Source organism: Cydia strobilella, chromosome Z (assembly GCF_947568885.1).
Source record: "Cydia strobilella chromosome Z, ilCydStro3.1, whole genome shotgun sequence".
Classification (NCBI taxonomy): Eukaryota; Metazoa; Arthropoda; class Insecta; order Lepidoptera; family Tortricidae; genus Cydia; species Cydia strobilella.
Genome location: NC_086068.1, coordinates 45,315,728 through 45,334,079, shown reverse-complemented (window position 1 = coordinate 45,334,079; position 18,352 = coordinate 45,315,728). Strand labels below are relative to the sequence as shown.

At 38.5% G+C, this 18,352-nt stretch overlaps 1 protein-coding gene across 1 annotated transcript in view; it reads right to left on the bottom strand.

The window, feature by feature from the left end:
* LOC134754842 (glutamate--cysteine ligase) overlaps positions 1-10,000 on the bottom strand; it is a 61,497-nt gene extending 51,497 nt beyond the window's left edge. Inside the window, exon 1 of the mRNA XM_063691279.1 lies at positions 9,563-10,000. Within this exon, the coding sequence (XP_063547349.1) occupies positions 9,563-9,814 (252 nt within the window). The 5' untranslated portion in view covers positions 9,815-10,000. The remainder of the gene's footprint in view (positions 1-9,562) is intronic.
* Between the last annotated feature and the right edge of the window lie 8,352 nt (positions 10,001-18,352).

Genomic DNA, 18,352 nt, shown 5'->3' with positions numbered 1-18,352 from the left:
CATGAAGAAAGGCCAGGTCAAGAGCACCCTAAACCGGCGAGCGTGTATGAGGAATGTTATGAAAGTGAAGGAAGCGAAAGAGGTATGTCAGGATCGTAGCAAGTGGAAATCCGTGGTCTCTGCCTACCTCTCCGGGAAATAGGCGTGATTATTTGTATGTATGTATGTATTATCGTAACAGTGTGTAACAAATATTTACAAGTTTATTTAAACATCTTCGTGGTTTCTACTAGTCATACTTGTTATGGCCTTTTTTTGCCCGGATGCTGCACTTCATGATAAAAGCAAGCCACTTTGCACAGTGCTAGTAGGGACCAAACTGAGTAATTTGACCCGCAGCAGCGCAAGTTTCACCCCTTAGGAACAGAGATGGCGCCACTTCTTTAAAAAATATTTCAAAAAATTCTACAAGCTAAACCAATTAACCGATTTAAATATTTAATATCTCAAATGAAAGCTCATTATATACATTACTTTTAAAAAAATACTCAAAAAATATGTACTGAATACTTTCGACAAAAATCGGTCTTAAGTTTTTTTTTACGATTGATAGTTTTTACTTGATTTCTCAAAAAAAATGTATGGAACATAAATAGTTTAATGCATGTATATATTACTGAACAAATAACAAGTATTATAAAAAAACCCGACACCGATACCTCTCATACTTCACGAAATATGAAAGTTTGAATGTGAGTGTAAATTTCTTCAAAATATATTTCAAAAAATTCTGCAAGCTAAACTATTTGACCGATTTCAATGTTTGATATCTCAAATAAAAGCTCATTGTATACATTACTTACCAAAAATACTCAAAAAATATATACTGAATACTTTCGAGAAAAAACGGCATCGTAAGGTTTTTTTTTACTCGATTGATAGTTTTTACTTGATTTCTCAAAAAAAAATTATGGAACATAAATAGTTTAATGCATGTATATATTACTGAATAAATAACAAGTATTATAAAAAAACCCGACACCGATACCTCTCATACTTCACGAAATATGAAAGTTTGAATGTGTGTAAATTTCTTTAAAATATATTTTAAAAAATTCTACAAGCAAATCTGTTTGACGGATTTCAATGTTTAATATCTCAAATAAAAGCTCATTATATACATTCCTATAAAAAAAATACGCAAAAAACATATACTGAATACTTTTGACAAAAAACGGCATCTTAAGTTTTTTTTCTTGCTCGATTGATAGTTTTTACATAATTTCTTAAATAACACAAATCTAGGGTTACTTTATACTAAAATTAAAATATGTAGGTTCACCTGACCACTGACAAAATCAAAAACTTAAAGTTGACGTACTTCTATTTTCCCGTCTTTTTATAGTGGCCAGAGAAAGGCAGCTTGATCTGAAGGAATTCTTCCGGTTGGAAAACTAAATTTGTCCACCTTCGTTGTCAGTCAATGGAGAGCTTCGTTCAAGGAACAAATCTGATTTGGCCGAGAAGTTGGAACCTGCCAACCCTAACACCTACATCAGCTGCTCTCTATAAACATGCACTTCAATCGGCTTACCAAGCGGACCATATATGGGCAAAACGCTCTGAAACCAGAAGTTTCCATACCATGTCCATCTTCTTGGGGATGGACTAAGGAAAACGAGAGTTGGACTCCGGAATGGTCGGCAGTTACAGCGATTTGGTCGCAATTAAGCCTCTTGGACCATTGTGGCTGCAAATCTGGCTGCGAAACTATGCGTTGTGGGTGTCGCCGCGTCAGCTTACCGTGCACAGCCCAGTATAAATCATGCAAAGGTGGCTGTACAAATCAAAAGTAAGTTAATGTAATTTTCAATCCAGGGTTATTTTGCATGCTGACCACTGATTATAGGTCTGGCACAAAATTATAGGTTTAATGGTAATCAACTAGGCACAAAAATAATGCATGTATGATCAGTGATTTTGTAGTATTGGAATGGTATGAGTACTTCAAAACGACTTTTCTTTTTCAGTTCTACATCTACCGGTGAACCCGAAGAGGACATTTAAGTTGTTTGTTTACAAATGTAGTCACTTTAAATAAAAATAATTTCTACTATATTTTTTTAATAATCAGCTTTATGTCTATAAATCCCATTACAACTGTACAAATATTATAAACGTGAAAGCAATTATGTCTGCCTCTTTGCTACCTTTTCATGGCTAAACAACTGAACCGCTTTAGCTGAAATTTTGCATGAAGGTTCCTTGAATTGTTTTATATTTTGAAATGTAGTCCTCTGGATAAGCGACAGAAAATAACTCAGTCCCAATCCCACACTTGCGTGCTATGACTGTTTAAGAATTAGTAAGAAATGCTCTTTAAAAAAATACGACGACAAAACGTATTAGATTTATACTAACGTGCCGACAAGCATGGTAAGAACTGCGCCAAGAAGGTTCAACCGTGTGTTCTGTTCTGAGGTGTACAGAAAGTTCGTTTATTGTCATCGTGTAACGCTGCGTCTTACATAGGCGAACACTCGCGAACGCGAAGCGAAGCGACGCGGCACGGCGCGGCCGGCCCAAGGCGTTCGCGTTCGCAACGAGATCGCCCACGTAGGACACTTCTATATAGGTATCAAAGGATTAATTAAGGCGCCGTGCCGCGCCGCTTCGCATTCGCGTGTTGTTCGCCTACGTAGTACGCTGCGTTAGGTAATCCAACGTACATACTTATATAGCCGCATCTTTATCGAATTGCACCAAAATCACTATGAATATATGGTTTAAAATTTGGCTTGGCACCGACTTCAAACATATCAGTTGGTAACGCATATACTTAAACACGGAACCCTAAAAAGGATAAATTTTATTTCATCCTTTTTGAAGTCGGTTTATCTTTTTTTATAAAAGTTTTTATTTGTAATACTTTTTATATACTCAGTACTATATATATATTAATTTATTAAACTATTCTTTCCATATTTTTTTTTTAAGAAATCAAGTAAAAACTATCAATCGAGTAAGAAAAAAAAACTTAAATTGCCGTTTTTGCCAAAAGTATTCAGTATATGTTTTTTGAGTATCTTTTTGTAAGTAATGTATACGAGGTATAATGAGCTTTTATTTAAGATGTTAAGCATTGAAATCGGTCAAATAGTTTAGCTTGCAAAATTTTTTGAAATATATTTTGAAGAAATTTACACTCACATTCAAACTTTCATATTTCGTGAAGTATGAGAGGTATCGGTGTCGGGTTTTTTTATAATACTTGTTATTTATTCAGTAATATATACATGCATTAAACTATTCATGTTCCATACATTTTTTTTGAGAAATCAAGTAAAAACTATCAATCGAGTAAAAAAAAAAACTTAACATGTCGTTTTTTGTCGAAAGTATTCAGTATATATTTTTTTAGTATTTTTTTTAAAGTAATGTATATAGGTATAATGAGCTTTCATTTGAAATATTAAATAATTAAATCGGCTCGTTGGTTTAGCTTGTAGAATTTTTTGAAATATTTTTTAAAGAAGTGGCGCCATCTCTGTTCCTAAGGGGTGAAACTGCCGCTGCTGCGGGTCAAATCGCTCAGTTTGGTCCCTACTATCACTGTGCAAAGCGGCTTGCTTTTATCATAAAGTGCAGCATTTTGTTCATAACAAGTATGGACTATACGGCAGATTAGAAAGTAAGTACTATAATACATTTATAAAAATATTTTTTTAAATGGGCGTCGACCATCTAATCCTTGCTCTATTAAGCGTAATTTAGTAGTATAATAAACAACTTTTACATTATATTTTTTTTAGTTCATTTATAATCGTTGCTGTACTCTTCCATGGGTCTTCTACTGCAATCTTTTTTATTACACGAGACACTAGCCGTACAGCTTGGTGAGGATGTGCTGAAGCAGGTCAACAAATTCCGTTATCTGGGGAGCACTATAGAATCGAAGTGTGACCTTGACGCTGAGATCAACAGCAGGATCGGTGCTGCAGCTGCAGCGTTTGGAAAACTGTGTTCCAAGGTCTTCTGCTCGCACGACCTAAAACTGGCCACCAAAATTTCTGTGTACATGGCGATCGTGCTGCCAAACCTTTTATACTCTTCCGAGACGTGGTGCGTGTATCGTCATCACATTCGTACCTTAGACCGGTTCCACCTCAAATGCTTACGTAAGATCATGAACATCAGATGGTCTGACCGAGTGCGAAATACCGAAGTTCTGCGACGAGCCAAGGTCGGTGGAATAGAGGCTTACCTAATGCGTCGACAGCTTCGGTGGTGCGGTCACGTATTACGTATGGCGGAGGAGAGAGTGGCGAAGCGCATCTTTTTTTCTGAACTAGAGGAGGGTAAGCGGAAACCTGGCGGACAACTCCTCCGATACAAAGATGTTCAGAAACGAAACATGAAAAGATGCAACATCGAGCCCTCTCAGTGGGAAGGTTTGGCAGCACAGCGTCCTGAGTGGCGCAGGCTGGTGCAGGACAAAGTCCGCGATTTCGAGGAGCAACGCATAGTTGACCTCGATGCTAAACGCGACGAGCTGAAAGCACGCCAGCCTGCTTCCATTCATTACCATTATGTGGCTGGTGTTCTCACGTGCTCTCAATGTGCACGGGAGTTCGCCTCGAAGATCGGCTACGTCAGCCATATTCGGGCGCACGAGCGCCGTGCTAACTGTAACAGTTAGCTCCTAGTTACTAGGAGTCGAAGTGGTCGCCATGGTCGAAATCGGCCGGAAGGATCATCATCATCATTACACGATCAGTCGTAGAAGTCGTTTTTCGAAGAGAACCGCTTGTAGGCTTATTTGTGCTGCAGTTTCGAACCTTGAACTGCTTATTCCAGACAGTAATCAGGTGCAGTGCTACACCAAAAGTCCGCGAAACCTCAGCTTGCTACTTACCTTTCTAAAGTGCAGCTGCACTTTAGAAAGGTAAGTAGCAAGCTCGTTCGAATATGCTTTATGTTTTGGCATGTTAAGAGAAGTATTGAGATGTAATTACTGCCAAAATATTTAAATTCTGCAGCCCTGTTATATCCTGTTATATCAATAAAATTGTAAAAAAACCGTGTCAAAATATTTTTGAACCAGTAAATTGACATTTTTCGTTGCTAACTAAGTTTATATTTTCATTCGATGAAACTAAGCTTTTTACGTGTTTCAAGGAGCTTTCAAGCCATTAATTACCTTATCAAAAATTTATTTGAAAAAACCAATATGTCACATACAACAACAAATATATTATCATTGTCAAAATACTTTTGGTCGCTACTGTATATGTATCTATAGGTAATGTTACAGCATATAAGGAAATCAACAATTCTTCATCGCCTTTAGCTAGAATAGTTCCAACTCTTACATTTTTAATGATATAAACAATGAAGGAAAATAATTTTGAACCCATTTAAATAAAGATAGAATTATAGTTGTAGTTACTGTAAATATATATACAGTGTGGAAAGATAAGTCAGGCCCTGGAGGGAAACTACCTTAAATCCTTAAGCCGACTCATTTTATTTAAAGGAGACATTCCTTTATTTAAAAAAAGAAACAAAACTTCATTCAAAGATTTTCTAAAACTCGCTTGCCTCGCCCGGGACTCGACCCAACTAAAATTAAAAAAACAAACACTCCCTATTTTATTATACTAATCGATAACACACATTAACAATAACAAAACTCACAATACTCACATGCATCAAAAAACTATAAATTCGGAGGAATATCTTGTCCTAACAGTGTTGGGCAAAATGTAACCTAACTACTGATTACTAACTACAACTACATTTTGTAGTTAGTAATCGTGATTACTAACTACAAAAAGTAATCGTAAAAGTAGTTAAAAAAATTGATTACTAACTACAAATTTAGTTGCAATCACGGTTACGTTATTACTTTTTCTAACTACTTACTCGTATCTTTCAGAGGGGCATTTCGTAATTGATTCCTGATAGGTTTAAGGGAATGCAGATTTCGAAACTGATGACTATTTTGGAAACCAAGATGGCGGCCATACTCTTTTTCATAAAAGTCATCATGCATAATATTATTTTATATTTATATTATTTTTCCTTTAATATAAAATTTGGATTATTTTATAGGTTTTTGAGAAAGCAGATTTAAAAAATGATGACTATTTTGGAATCCAAGATGGCGGCCGTGCGCTTGGTCATAAAAGTCGTCATGGATATCGTTTTATAGGTTTTAGGAAGTGCAGATTTAAAAAATGATGACCATTTTGGAATCCAAGATGGCGACTAGGCATTTTGTCATAAAAGTCGTCATGGATGTCGTTTTATAGGTTTTAAGGAGTGCAGATTTCAAAAAAGATAACCATTTTGGAATCCAAGTCGCATGAAGTCGCATGGATGGACAAAAGTCATCATGGATGTTGTTATATGGGTTTTGGGAGTGCAGATTCATTCATCCATGACGACTTTTGTCACAGTGCATGGCCGCCATCTTGGATTCTAAAATGGTCATCATTTTCGAAACCTGCACTCCCTGAAACCTATAAAACGACATCCATGACGTCTTTTATGACAAACAGCGTAGCCGCATCTTGGATTCCAAAATGGTCACCATTTTCGAAACCGGTACTCACTAAAACCTATAAAACCACATCCGTGACGACTTTTAAGACATGGTGCATGGCCGCCATTTTGGGATCTAAAATAGCCCTTAATTTTTTACATAGAGAAAGTGTTTTTATGTCAAGGACAAGAAAGATCAAAATATTTTTACAGTACATATAGTGCTACTTTCTCGCACTAGAGCGTAAAGTGCACTTTTTGTGCATATGTCACGAGTTTAAAGGGCCATATGTACTGTAAAACGTTGTTCGATACACGTGCAAATAGGTAATTCGCAACTCATGTCGATTTAAAACACTCCCTGCGGTCGTGTTTTAATTTATCGCCACTCGTTTCGAATTTCCTCTTTTCCGCACTTGTTTCGAAAATAACTAATTTCATACAGTAATGTAATTAGTCTGGAATATTAGCACTTACATTTAAGCCACAAAACAAAATATTCTTAGAACTAAAGTAGTCAGTAGTTATAACTACTCGATTACAGTAATCAGATTAACAACTACTTTATATAACCTGATTATTGTAGTTATGTTACATGTAGTTATGACTACATGTAGTTATGACTACATGTAGTTATGACTACTTGTAGTTAACTACTTTTAGTCGTAATCAGTAGTTAGATTACAAAATGTAGTTAACTGCGCCCAACACTGTGCCCGTGCTGTGCCCTATTCCGTAATTGAATCTTCAAAATTCCTACTTCCACCACAACCACCACATTCGAGAGGCGTTTTCCTAACTCCCTGCATCCTTAAATTTACAATACAGTGGTAAAGGCCTGCAACATATCTAAAAAGTCTCCTCTTGAAGCAATCAGTGATAAGGTGTATCACTTACATGCTAACAATCTCTGTAGCATTACATATGCAACACAAACAAAAGCACACACACGCTTTTTTAGGGTTCCGTACCCAAAGGGTAAAAACGGGACCCTATTACTAAGACTCCGCTGTCCATCTGTCACCATGCTGTATCTCATGAACCGTTATAGCTAGACAGTTGAAATTTTCACAGATGATGTATTTCTGTTGCCACTATAACAACAAATACTCAAAAGTGTGGAACCCTCGGTGCGCGAGTCCGACTCACACTTGGCCGGATTTTCTTTACTTTTTCTTTCTTTGCATTACTTAATTTTTTCAATTATTACATTACCTATTAGATGTACTTCTCTCTTAATAATGTTAACTAGTTTTTTACTTAACCTTTGGCTGTATATTTGGATGAGACTAGCCCAGGAATGGGATGTGGCGTACACGAAGGGAGACCTATGCTCAGCAGTGGGCGATTGAAGGCTAGAATGATGATGATGATGTATATTACGAATCCGGCTACCACATGACAGGATAGTGTGAGGCCACAGGACATTGACTAATGTTAATCGGGTTTATATATATATATATATATATATATATTTAATTATACTGTTCATTTCAAGAAGGCTTACATTCTAGTAACAATTACTTAGATAAATCTTGTTTTAAATTTAAGATTATGTTACTAAACTTATGTTAATAAATTTTTACTTTACTTCTGTTCTATATGGGAAGCCCTAGAACTAGCTCAGGTTAACACAAGATATATCAACATTCTTAAGAACATATATAAAAACAACACCAGCAAAGTAAAGTTAGATAAAAGAGGGCAAGCAATAAAAATAGAACGGGGTGTGCGGCAAGGTGACCCACTCTCACCTAAGCTCTTCATCGCAGTGCTAGAAGGAGTCTTCCGGAAGCTCAGTTGGGAAAAAAATGGAATAAGGATAAATGACCAATACCTAAGTCATCTAAGATTCGCTGACGACATAGTGCTTTTTTCAGAAACCGCCACAAGCCTAAAAACCATGATGAGAACACTAACTGAACAAAGCAGCAAAGTAGGACTTGAAATGAACACTAATAAAACAAAAGTGATGACTAACAGTTATAAAAAGCCTATAATCATTGGTGACGAGACAATAGAGTACGTAAATAACTATATATACTTAGGTAAACAAGTCTCATTCTCAAAAACCAGCAACGAAGAAGAGGTCAACAGAAGATCAGCTATAACCTGGAAGAAGTACTGGTCTCTGAAAGAAGTTCTGAAGGGAGACTACAGCATGACATTAAAAAAAGTGGTGAGTGACACTTGTCTCCTGCCATGTCTAGTCTACGGCTCACAAACATGGGTATACACCAACAAAGTGAAGGAGAAAATAAGAACTACGCAGAGAGCTATGGAGAGAAGTATGACGGGGCTGCGGAAAATATACAAAATGAGACACGCAAGAATTAGAGAAAAAACCAAGGTAACCGACGCTCTTACCCATGCTCTCAAACTTAAATGGAACTGGGCTGGCCATGTAGCCCGCATGACAGACAACAGATGGACCATACAAACCACAAAATGGAAGGGACCACACGGAAAACGCCCCACAGGCAGGCCGAAGAAACGCTGGTCTGAAGACATTACCCAAATAGCCGGAAAACACTGGACGGAGACAGGAGAGGATAGAGAAAGTTGGAAAAAACTGGAGGAGGCCTTCACCCAGAGAGGGATCCATAAAGACAAGTAAAACAACTTACTCAAAAAATACAAAAAAAAAAACAAACATTAAGAAAGAATATGGAAGCAAAGGCTATAATAATAATAATATATATATATTTAATTATACTGTTCATTTCAAGAAGGCTTACATTCTAGTAACAATTACTTAGATAAATCTTGTTTTAAATTTAAGATTATGTTACTAAACTTATGTTAATAAATTTTTATTTTACTTCTGTTAAATAATTTATTCATCAGGCTTCCTAATTAATTAATTATACATATATTAAGTTTGGTTTTGTTTTTAGATAACTTAGAACTTCTGTAGGAAACCCATTTAGTGTATGAGGAACGTAGCAAGACCGCTCCCTCCAGTCATAGATGTAAATTAATTTTGTTAGGAAAATAAAATATAAACCAACATGTCCCAGTTGTAGTAACTTGCAGTATGAGCTAGACTAGACTAGAATCTCAATAAGTGTGTTACCTCATCTCCCCACTTGAGCACATCGCCTCTTCTGTCCCTCAGCTTGCTGTACAGACTGATGAATTGTTCAATACCGTGCCGTCGGACGTGTTCGGCCAGAGCTTTAGTCTCTTCCCAAGATAATGGACTTCCTTCAGAAAGCAATCCCATCTTGACCACTTGAGTAAACCGAAAATTTACACGTAGATCACATAAACTTTTGGTTACTTGAAAAAAAAACCCCAACTTCCTAACTTTAGAGGCAATGTTCATTGGAAACTAACCAATCAAGTAAGTACAAAACTTTACAAAAATGCACTGTAATACAAATTTAACCAATTTTGAGTGAAGCTACGTAAACTCCACTTGTACAGTAGTTGTTTAACCACACTTAATGTACCTTTAAAATCAAATTTTATTAAACAATAATCCACAACTATTCCTACAGATTTCTCAAAAGAAAATGAATGAAATGAACAACTGAGTAGACAGACCAAAGAATATAGACAGACACATTTATGACAGTCAAGCCAAAGAGTTTACAACTTTACAAAGACGCAATCTGACTACTCCCATCAAAACCTATGCAATAAGGAAGGCAACTGCCTAAATGATATTCCATATTCAAACCTATTCAAACCAAACAAAACTATACTCATCCTTTTCGTTTGGGTGCTAGTACTAGTGTAGGTAAGACAAAGATAGTATGATTCTCTCTGTCTATGTTTCATGTGTCAAACTCACATCGCTTTCCCTGAGGCTTTCCCAGACTACGCGAGGCGAGTCGATTTCGATGATTAGAGAACTAGACTCCACACTCGCGTTTGCGTCTTCACGCCGCGATTCACACACGAGTGTGGAGGGCCCTTTATGGTTAAAGCGTGGAGTATAGAATACCTCTACCTTATATAAGCCCGCTCCAGTCCAGACTACGCGGCGCGAAAACGCGAATGCAACGCGAATGCGAGTGTGTAGTCGATATCGCTGATTAGCGAACTAGACTCCACACTCGCGCACGAGTGTGGAGGGCCCTATAGGTTAAAGATTATGGCTCCTGTACACCATGCCCAGCGTAGGCGAGTCTGAGGGACACAGCCTGCTATACTTACTTTACTCTTTGATTCTGAGATAAGAATGAGGTGTTAATAAAAATGCGGCTAAATTAGTACTTAAACTGCATAAACAGCTAACAGCACATAAACGGGCGGATTTAAAATGCATGAAATTGGATTGTTTATTGACTAGCCCTCTGTCTAGCCCTAATGTATACCGGCAATATGACGCCAAAAGCCCTGTCAAGACGGGACAAATTTTCGCCAAATTTTTGTCCGATCAAATCAGGCCGTGCGTACGCAAACGTCAATTTGGCTCCCCGCTTCCGACTGCCGATTATTGCTGTGACCGATATTACCGATAAAATCCGACCAATACACCTTCACTTCAAGAAAAGAGCGTACTCCCATCTTAAAGGCCGGCAACGCACTTACAACCCCTCTGATGTTGCAGGTGTCCATGGGCGGCGGTAATCGCTTACTATCAGGTGATCCGTCTGCTCGTTTGCCTCCTATATCATAAGAAAAAAAAATGGTCGTGCGGACGCAACTAGTATTTTCGAGGTATTTTCGTTTGGGGGCATTTTTTTCTAAATCTAAAGCCCGCTCTTGACTACGCGGCGCGAAGCCGCGAACGCGAGTGTGGAGTCGATTTCGCTGATTAGCCAACTAGACTCACACTCACGTTCGCGACTTCGCCCCGCAATTCGCGCACTAGTGTGGAGGGCCCTTTCAATTGGTGATTAATTTGACGCCAATAGGGTATTTGACAACATTAAAAATATATAACGAATTGCTGTCATCCTGAAAGATAATAAATTAATAAAGTATATTTTACTATATTTGAATGTAAATAATGTTTAGCTTTTGGAATATAAACGAAGGAAAATTTAATATTTTTTGAAATTTCATCAGGGACGTGAACGCTCTGTGATTGGTCAACGCTCGGATGACGTCACACGCGCGTAAACATTCTTGATTGCCTCGAGTGTTTTAACTGTTTTATTTGTATTTAGTTAATTTTAGTTATTGTTCCAGTTTTCTGATATATTCCGATTTATCCATATATCTCCATATAGCACAATATTCATAAGAATCTCAAAATGGAGCCTAAATATGTGAAAGCTGATAGCGGCAACCTACTAGACATAGACGCATCAATGGTTGCACTTTTCTTTAAAGATAATCCGGATTACTATGCTGCGGAACTTAGAAATGTAAAAACAGCTATGTGAGTATACGTAGAAATTGTTTATTTACGAACATTTCGATTTCGATGATATGAATACGACGACGATATATATATAGAATACGATGACGAGAATAGTATCTCCATACTGCACTTTAGTTTGTAAGAAAAAGTATGCTACTAACTACCTACTAATGCTGAAAGAGCTATGTTATGAGGTTATGTAGTAATACATTAAATACCTAGATCTTGTTTCGTTAAATACAACAAAATCCGCTGCTTTAACTACCATATTTATTTACAGTTAAATCTCTTTGGGTCTCTTCGCGCTAGTTTTAACCACATTTTTCTTTTTTTGGGATTCGTTGGAACGGAAACAAACAATTTATCTGGATTTTTTATAGTCGTACTTGAACATTGCGGCACTATACACCATTTATATACCATTTTACAGTGAAATAATCAATTCAATGCACATAAACCATAAGATTTACTAAGGTCATTGACTGAGTTTACTCGCGTGTGACGTCACACGTGTCACGTGATTAGCCCCTTTGCAAAAACAGCGTTTAAGGCGCGTTCAAAATAAATAAACTTTAACATTGTTTTTTTATATTTAATACAGGAAATTTCACGGAAATATCAATGTAGTGTAATTATTAAGTCATAAACAATCAATTAAAACCATTTTCAAAAATTAGTCAAATAGCCTATTACATTTCTGATCAAATCGGTCGATTCTATCGTCCCGTCTGGACTCCACTAAAGCCTCTATTGAGTTGACAAGAGAATGGATTCATCTATGGATGGTATAGAAAGGATGCACATCTCTTATGGCAGAATTGTTGCAAAAGTGACCGCTTTCAGCTTTAAATAATAGTTCCTAATCTCTCCGGTGGCGTTAGTTAGGTTCTGGGACATAAGCCATATAAGGCAACTAATAACCCGACCAAATTACGTAGGTTGTTTTTGGTAGTATTTCTGTGTATGGTGGCGCCGCCTAATTACTGTTTTTTGATGGACACTTTTCATACATAGAGATTTGGCTCCTTTATATAGTCTCCATGGATTCATCCATATAAATATAATTTACCAATGTGAAAGCAATAAATATATTATTATATTATTATTATTCTCTTTATTTATTCTTTTTCTTATGTTAGGTTTTTTATAATATGCATATAAAAGTAAAATATAAAAACACTTACAAAACAATACAAAATACATATAAACAAATTATAAAAAACCTAACCTAGGGTGCCGCCAGCAGCGGGGCAGGGCCCAAGCTGCCGGTGGTCAGGGCCGCAGAGAGAGGAACCGGCGGACTATCCGCGCCGTGTCCAAGATCACCGCCTTCTGCATCTGACCCTTGATCCAACCACCTAGCGAGAGTCTCTCAAGGTGTTGGTCGAGACTCTTCGCTATGAGACCGTTCGCTGAAACGACTATCGGGACAATGATCGTCGAATCAACATCCCACATGGCGGTTATCTCGTGAGCCAAGTCTAGGTACTTACTGGACTTGTCCTTCTCGGCTTTCACGAGATTCTCATCATGGGGGATGGTGATGTCGACGAGCACGGCCCGGCGCTGCCATCGATCTATTATCACAATGTCAGGCTTATTGGCTACAATAGTCCTGTCAGTGATGATAGATCGATCCCAATAGAGCGTGGCACGACCATTCTCGAGAACTGGCACAGGTAAATACTTGTAGTACGGTACTTCGCAGTCCACAAGGCCGTATAGAAGAGCAAGCTGCTGGTGAATAATCCTGGCTACGAGATTATGTCTGTGCAAGTACTCGCCGTTAGCAAGATGAGAACAACCGGAAATGATATGCCTGAGTGACTCTCCGGGACGGCGGCATGCCCGACAAATGTCGACCGTACCGTCCTTCAGGATATATTTCCGATAGTTGTTCGTCATCATAACTTCGTCCGCAATTGCACAGACAAAACCCTCGGTTTCTCCGAAGAGGTCCCCGAATCGTAACCAGTTCACCGACGCGAGCAGGTCTACATCGGGTCCCGTGAGGGCCTTGTAGAACCGCCTGTGTAGCACCTTACTCTCCCATACCGCCTTGCGGCCCACAGCACTTTGTACCACAGGTTTGTGCCAGTTCTCATTTGCCAAGGAGAGCGGCGTGAAGTTCCTGTCCACTGCCACCACATCACGATGCATCCCACACTCGTTGTTAAGGAAATAATTCCTGAGATTGCACACCTCGCGGTTGTGGAGATCTTTGGCGTTAAGGAAGCCTCGACCTCCACACTTCCGTGAGATGTACAATCTCATAACTGACGAGCGTGGGTGTAGCATACGGTGTGTGGTGAGTAGTAGACGGACCCTCCGATCCAGGGCGTCCAGCTCGGTCTGAGTCCACCTTAGTATGCCAAAGGAGTATATGAGTATGGGCATTACCCAGGCGTTGAAGGCGCGCACTTTATTGCCTCCTGACAAAAGACTGTTAAGGACTTTTGTGAGCCGACTGAAAAAGCGCTCCTTCACCGACCGTCTAATACCCTCGCCCTCAATACCCAACGACTGTGACATACCAAGATATTTATAGGTTTCTGATTCAGAAATAGATCTGAAAGACATTGTCTCAGAAAGTTGTAAATTTGTTGAATTTACAACCTCCCCCAGCTGTACATGCATAACCGCACACTTATCGACACCAAACTCCATTCTGATGGCGGTACTGAAAACTTCTGTGGTTTTCAATAGCACCATCAAGTCTTGGTTATTTGGCGCAAATAGCTTGAGGTCATCCATGTACAGAAGGTGAGAAATGACTTCACCCTCTCTCCGAAGCTGGCAACCTAACCCTGAATCCTTCAGCAGGGTGCTGAGGGGATTCAGAGCTAGGCAGAACCACAGGGGACTCAGACTGTCACCCTGAAATATTCCTCGCTCGATCCTTATAAAGTCCTGCGGGCCAGGGCGGTCATCTCCACCTCCTGGTTGACGAAGGACTGTGATCCACTGCCTCATACACGCACTTAGGAAGGATATTAAAGCTGCATCAAGTGTATACAGCTCCAATACCCTTCTCAGCCATGAGTGAGGCACCGAATCATAGGCCTTCTTATAGTCAATCCAGGCGGCCGAGAGGGCCCCCTTGTTCCGCCGAACTTGCTGGCATATGGTCATGTCTATGAGGAGGAGCTCTTTAGTACCACGGGACCCAACCCTACATCCATTTTGAGCGGAGGCCAAAATGTTGTTAGCGACAATGTGCGCGTTAATTTTTGCTCTCAAAATGGATGTAAGGAGCTTTATTATTATTATTATTATAATCATAGTCTGTGGTTTTAATTCTCTCTAGCATGGAGACTATATAAAGGAGCCAAATCTCTATGTATGAAAAGTGTCCATCAAAAAACAGTAATTAGGCGGCGCCACCATACACCGAAATACTACAAAAAACAACCTACGTAATTTGGTCGGGTTATTTTTTGCCTTATATGGTTCATGTTATACTCATGTCCCAGAGCCTAACTAGCGCCACCGGAGAGATTAGGAACTATTATTTAAAGCTGAAAGCGGTCACTTTTGCAACAATTCTGCCATAGATTGGCATCCTTTCTATACCATCCATACTAGAGAGTATGGATGGTATAGAAAGGATGCCAATCTCTTATGAGTTAGTTCCTAATCTCTCTGGTGGCGCTAGTTAGGCTCTGGGACATGAGTATAACCGGTGTATGGTGGCGCCGCCTAATTACTGTTTTTTGATGGACACTTTTCATACATAGAGATTTGGCTCCTTTATATAGTCTCCATGATCAAATCGTCTGTTCTGAGGTTCGGCCAGTTCGCCCTCATCTGTTCAGTCATTCAGTGTGTACGCAGCATTAAGTCTTAACACACCGTCGCACCGCACCAAGGTCATTGTGCGACGCATCCATAAGTAAGAGCGAGAAAGCGATATCTCTTTCTCGCTCTTACTTATGGGGTGGTGTGTGTTACGACATTACAGCTGTTTAAAGTGGAGTCCAGACGGGATGATTAAATCGAAGAAATTAAATTGGCCGTCAATCTCCAATTTAATCACCAATTTTAGATTTATGGTGATATTTGAGCCCTCTAAGTTAAAAAATGCCCCCAAACGAAAATACTACCGTCACAAATTGGTATTCTTGCGTCGACACCTCCATTTACTCGGTAATATCAGTCATAATCGGCCAGCCAAATTGGCATTGCGTCCGCACGACCTGATTTGATCGGACAATTTAATCAGATTGGAGAAATATTGTCCCGTCTTGACGAGACTTAAGCCTAATTCAGACTATGTTAGTAATTTAGTCGAGTAGCGAGTTGAGCGAGTATTTCGGTTACTAAAATCGATCACACTGCACAAGAGCATGCAAAGAAAAGAGTAAAGTAAGTATGTTTCAAGAGAGCCCTCTTGAAGCATTATGTGGAAACTCATTTCAAAGCACCATCTCTGATTTGCTCCCGAAACAAACTATGTATGTGTGCGTGCACATCTACATATGCATCCGTACGTGTACTTTCGTCCTACATAATATTAGGTCTACTTGGGCGGTTTACAAGTCAATTTTTTGTTTGATTTCTTGTAACTTATAAAATATTTTTGATTACAAGATATCAAACAAAAAAAGACCCGTAAACCTTCCAAGCAGATTTAATATTATGTAGAAAAGTGGAATTAATGTAACAAAAACATAATAGTAAAGTAAGTATTTTTATTGCCTTCAATTTGGCATAGGTACAAGGATAGTACCTAATAAGAGCAGGTGTAAGTACCAAGTTGGTACCAAGTAGGTTGAATCCATCACTTGCAGCTTCTGACTCTACACATATCCATTTTCTGCAATAATTGTCACATTAGGAGAATTTGGGGTAATACCTACGCCACGCCACGCTCTGATGCTCTGTAGCTCCGTACACAGTGTTCTCCAGATATTGTTTAAAATATGAGTAATGATGTCATAATTCGGATCCATCTAGTAACTAAAGAATTTCAGGCATAGGTATATGCAGTATAGGTATAGGTATAAGCAAGTACCTCCATAGATGCGCTCTAGTTCCTTCCAAGTGTCTTTAGCGGACTCAAATCGCATGATTTTTTGCACCTAGGACATTCTCGGTCTTTTTCATCGCTAGCTGCCGTGAGCGCCAATTATGGTATATCATTTTTAACTTCAAGAATATCTAAACCTCCCGGCATTGCCTTGAGCACTATTAAAATGTTAAGCCTCCAGGTGTTGTAATATTGGGAGGCTAATTTCCCTATTCTCGTGTTTAATGCTTGTTTGGTCCATTTTACTCCGTTACACTTTAAAATTAAATGTTATTAATATTTAGAGAAAAAATAAGCTTATTTCTGTTTACAGCATTTATTCTTGTCTGACAATAAACAACAGTTGCCAGGTAACAACATTATAAATAAAGAAAGGTCATGACACAGGGGCGTAGCTAGAGGATATGGCGCCCGGGGCAGTCAGGGCAGTCACCGAATTTGCTCCCCCTGACGACTGACAAAAGTTTCCCTGCTGCTGCCTTTTGCCCATTTTGGCACCCCCGCCCCCCCTCTTGGATGGCGCCCGGGGCACTTGCCCTCTCTGCCCCCCCCCTAGTTACGCCACTGTTTGACAAATTAGTTATATCAAAGATAGATATAACTCCGTAATAGATGGAGTCACACACACAGTCTAAGGAAAAAACGTGCCTCGAAAATCAAGAAAATTTGATTCTCGTTCAGAGGGCGCTACTAGTTTTGCCCTACAGTCGTATAGATGGCGTTGACGGTTTCGTTTGTTATTTAACAATTTTAACGCATATCAGTGAAAGAACATGGGTCAAAATCATAAAAATAATTAATGCAAATAAAAAAAATCATTTATCTATGTTTACATACATTCTATCGTATTTTTTTAAATCTTCATTTTTAGTTTTAAAGTGTGTCGACAGATGGCAGTGAATTTACTGAGGTTACAAAATTTACTATGACCAATGAGGATATAATTAGACAGAGCGGTACTGTCATAGTAAATTTTGTAACCGCTGTAAATTCACTGCCATCTATCGACATACTTTAAAACTAAAAATGAAGATTTATAAAAATACGATAGAATGTATTTAAACATAGATATTTTTTTTTTTAATTTGCATTAATTATTTTTATGATTTTGGCCCATGTTCTTTCACTGATATGCGTTAAAATTGTTAAATAACAAACAAAACCTCCAACGCCCTCTATACGAGACTAGGCCAAAACTAGTGGCGCTCTCTGATCGAGAATCAAATTTTCGTGATTTTCGAGGCACGTTTTTTCCTTAGACTGTATCCATCTATTACGGAGTTATATCTATCTTTGCTATGACAGTAACGCTCTAGTATCAGTTACTCTATGGCTATATGCATAGATCTAGGATATTTCTATAGTTGCGGCCAGAGATGGGCATTAATCGATTAATCTTTTAGTTAACTAATCAATCGATTAAAAATATCAATCGTCATTTTTTAATCGCGATTAATTTAGTTGCGATTAAATTAGTTGTGAGAATGTTCGACTAACAACTAAATTAGTTTTAGTTT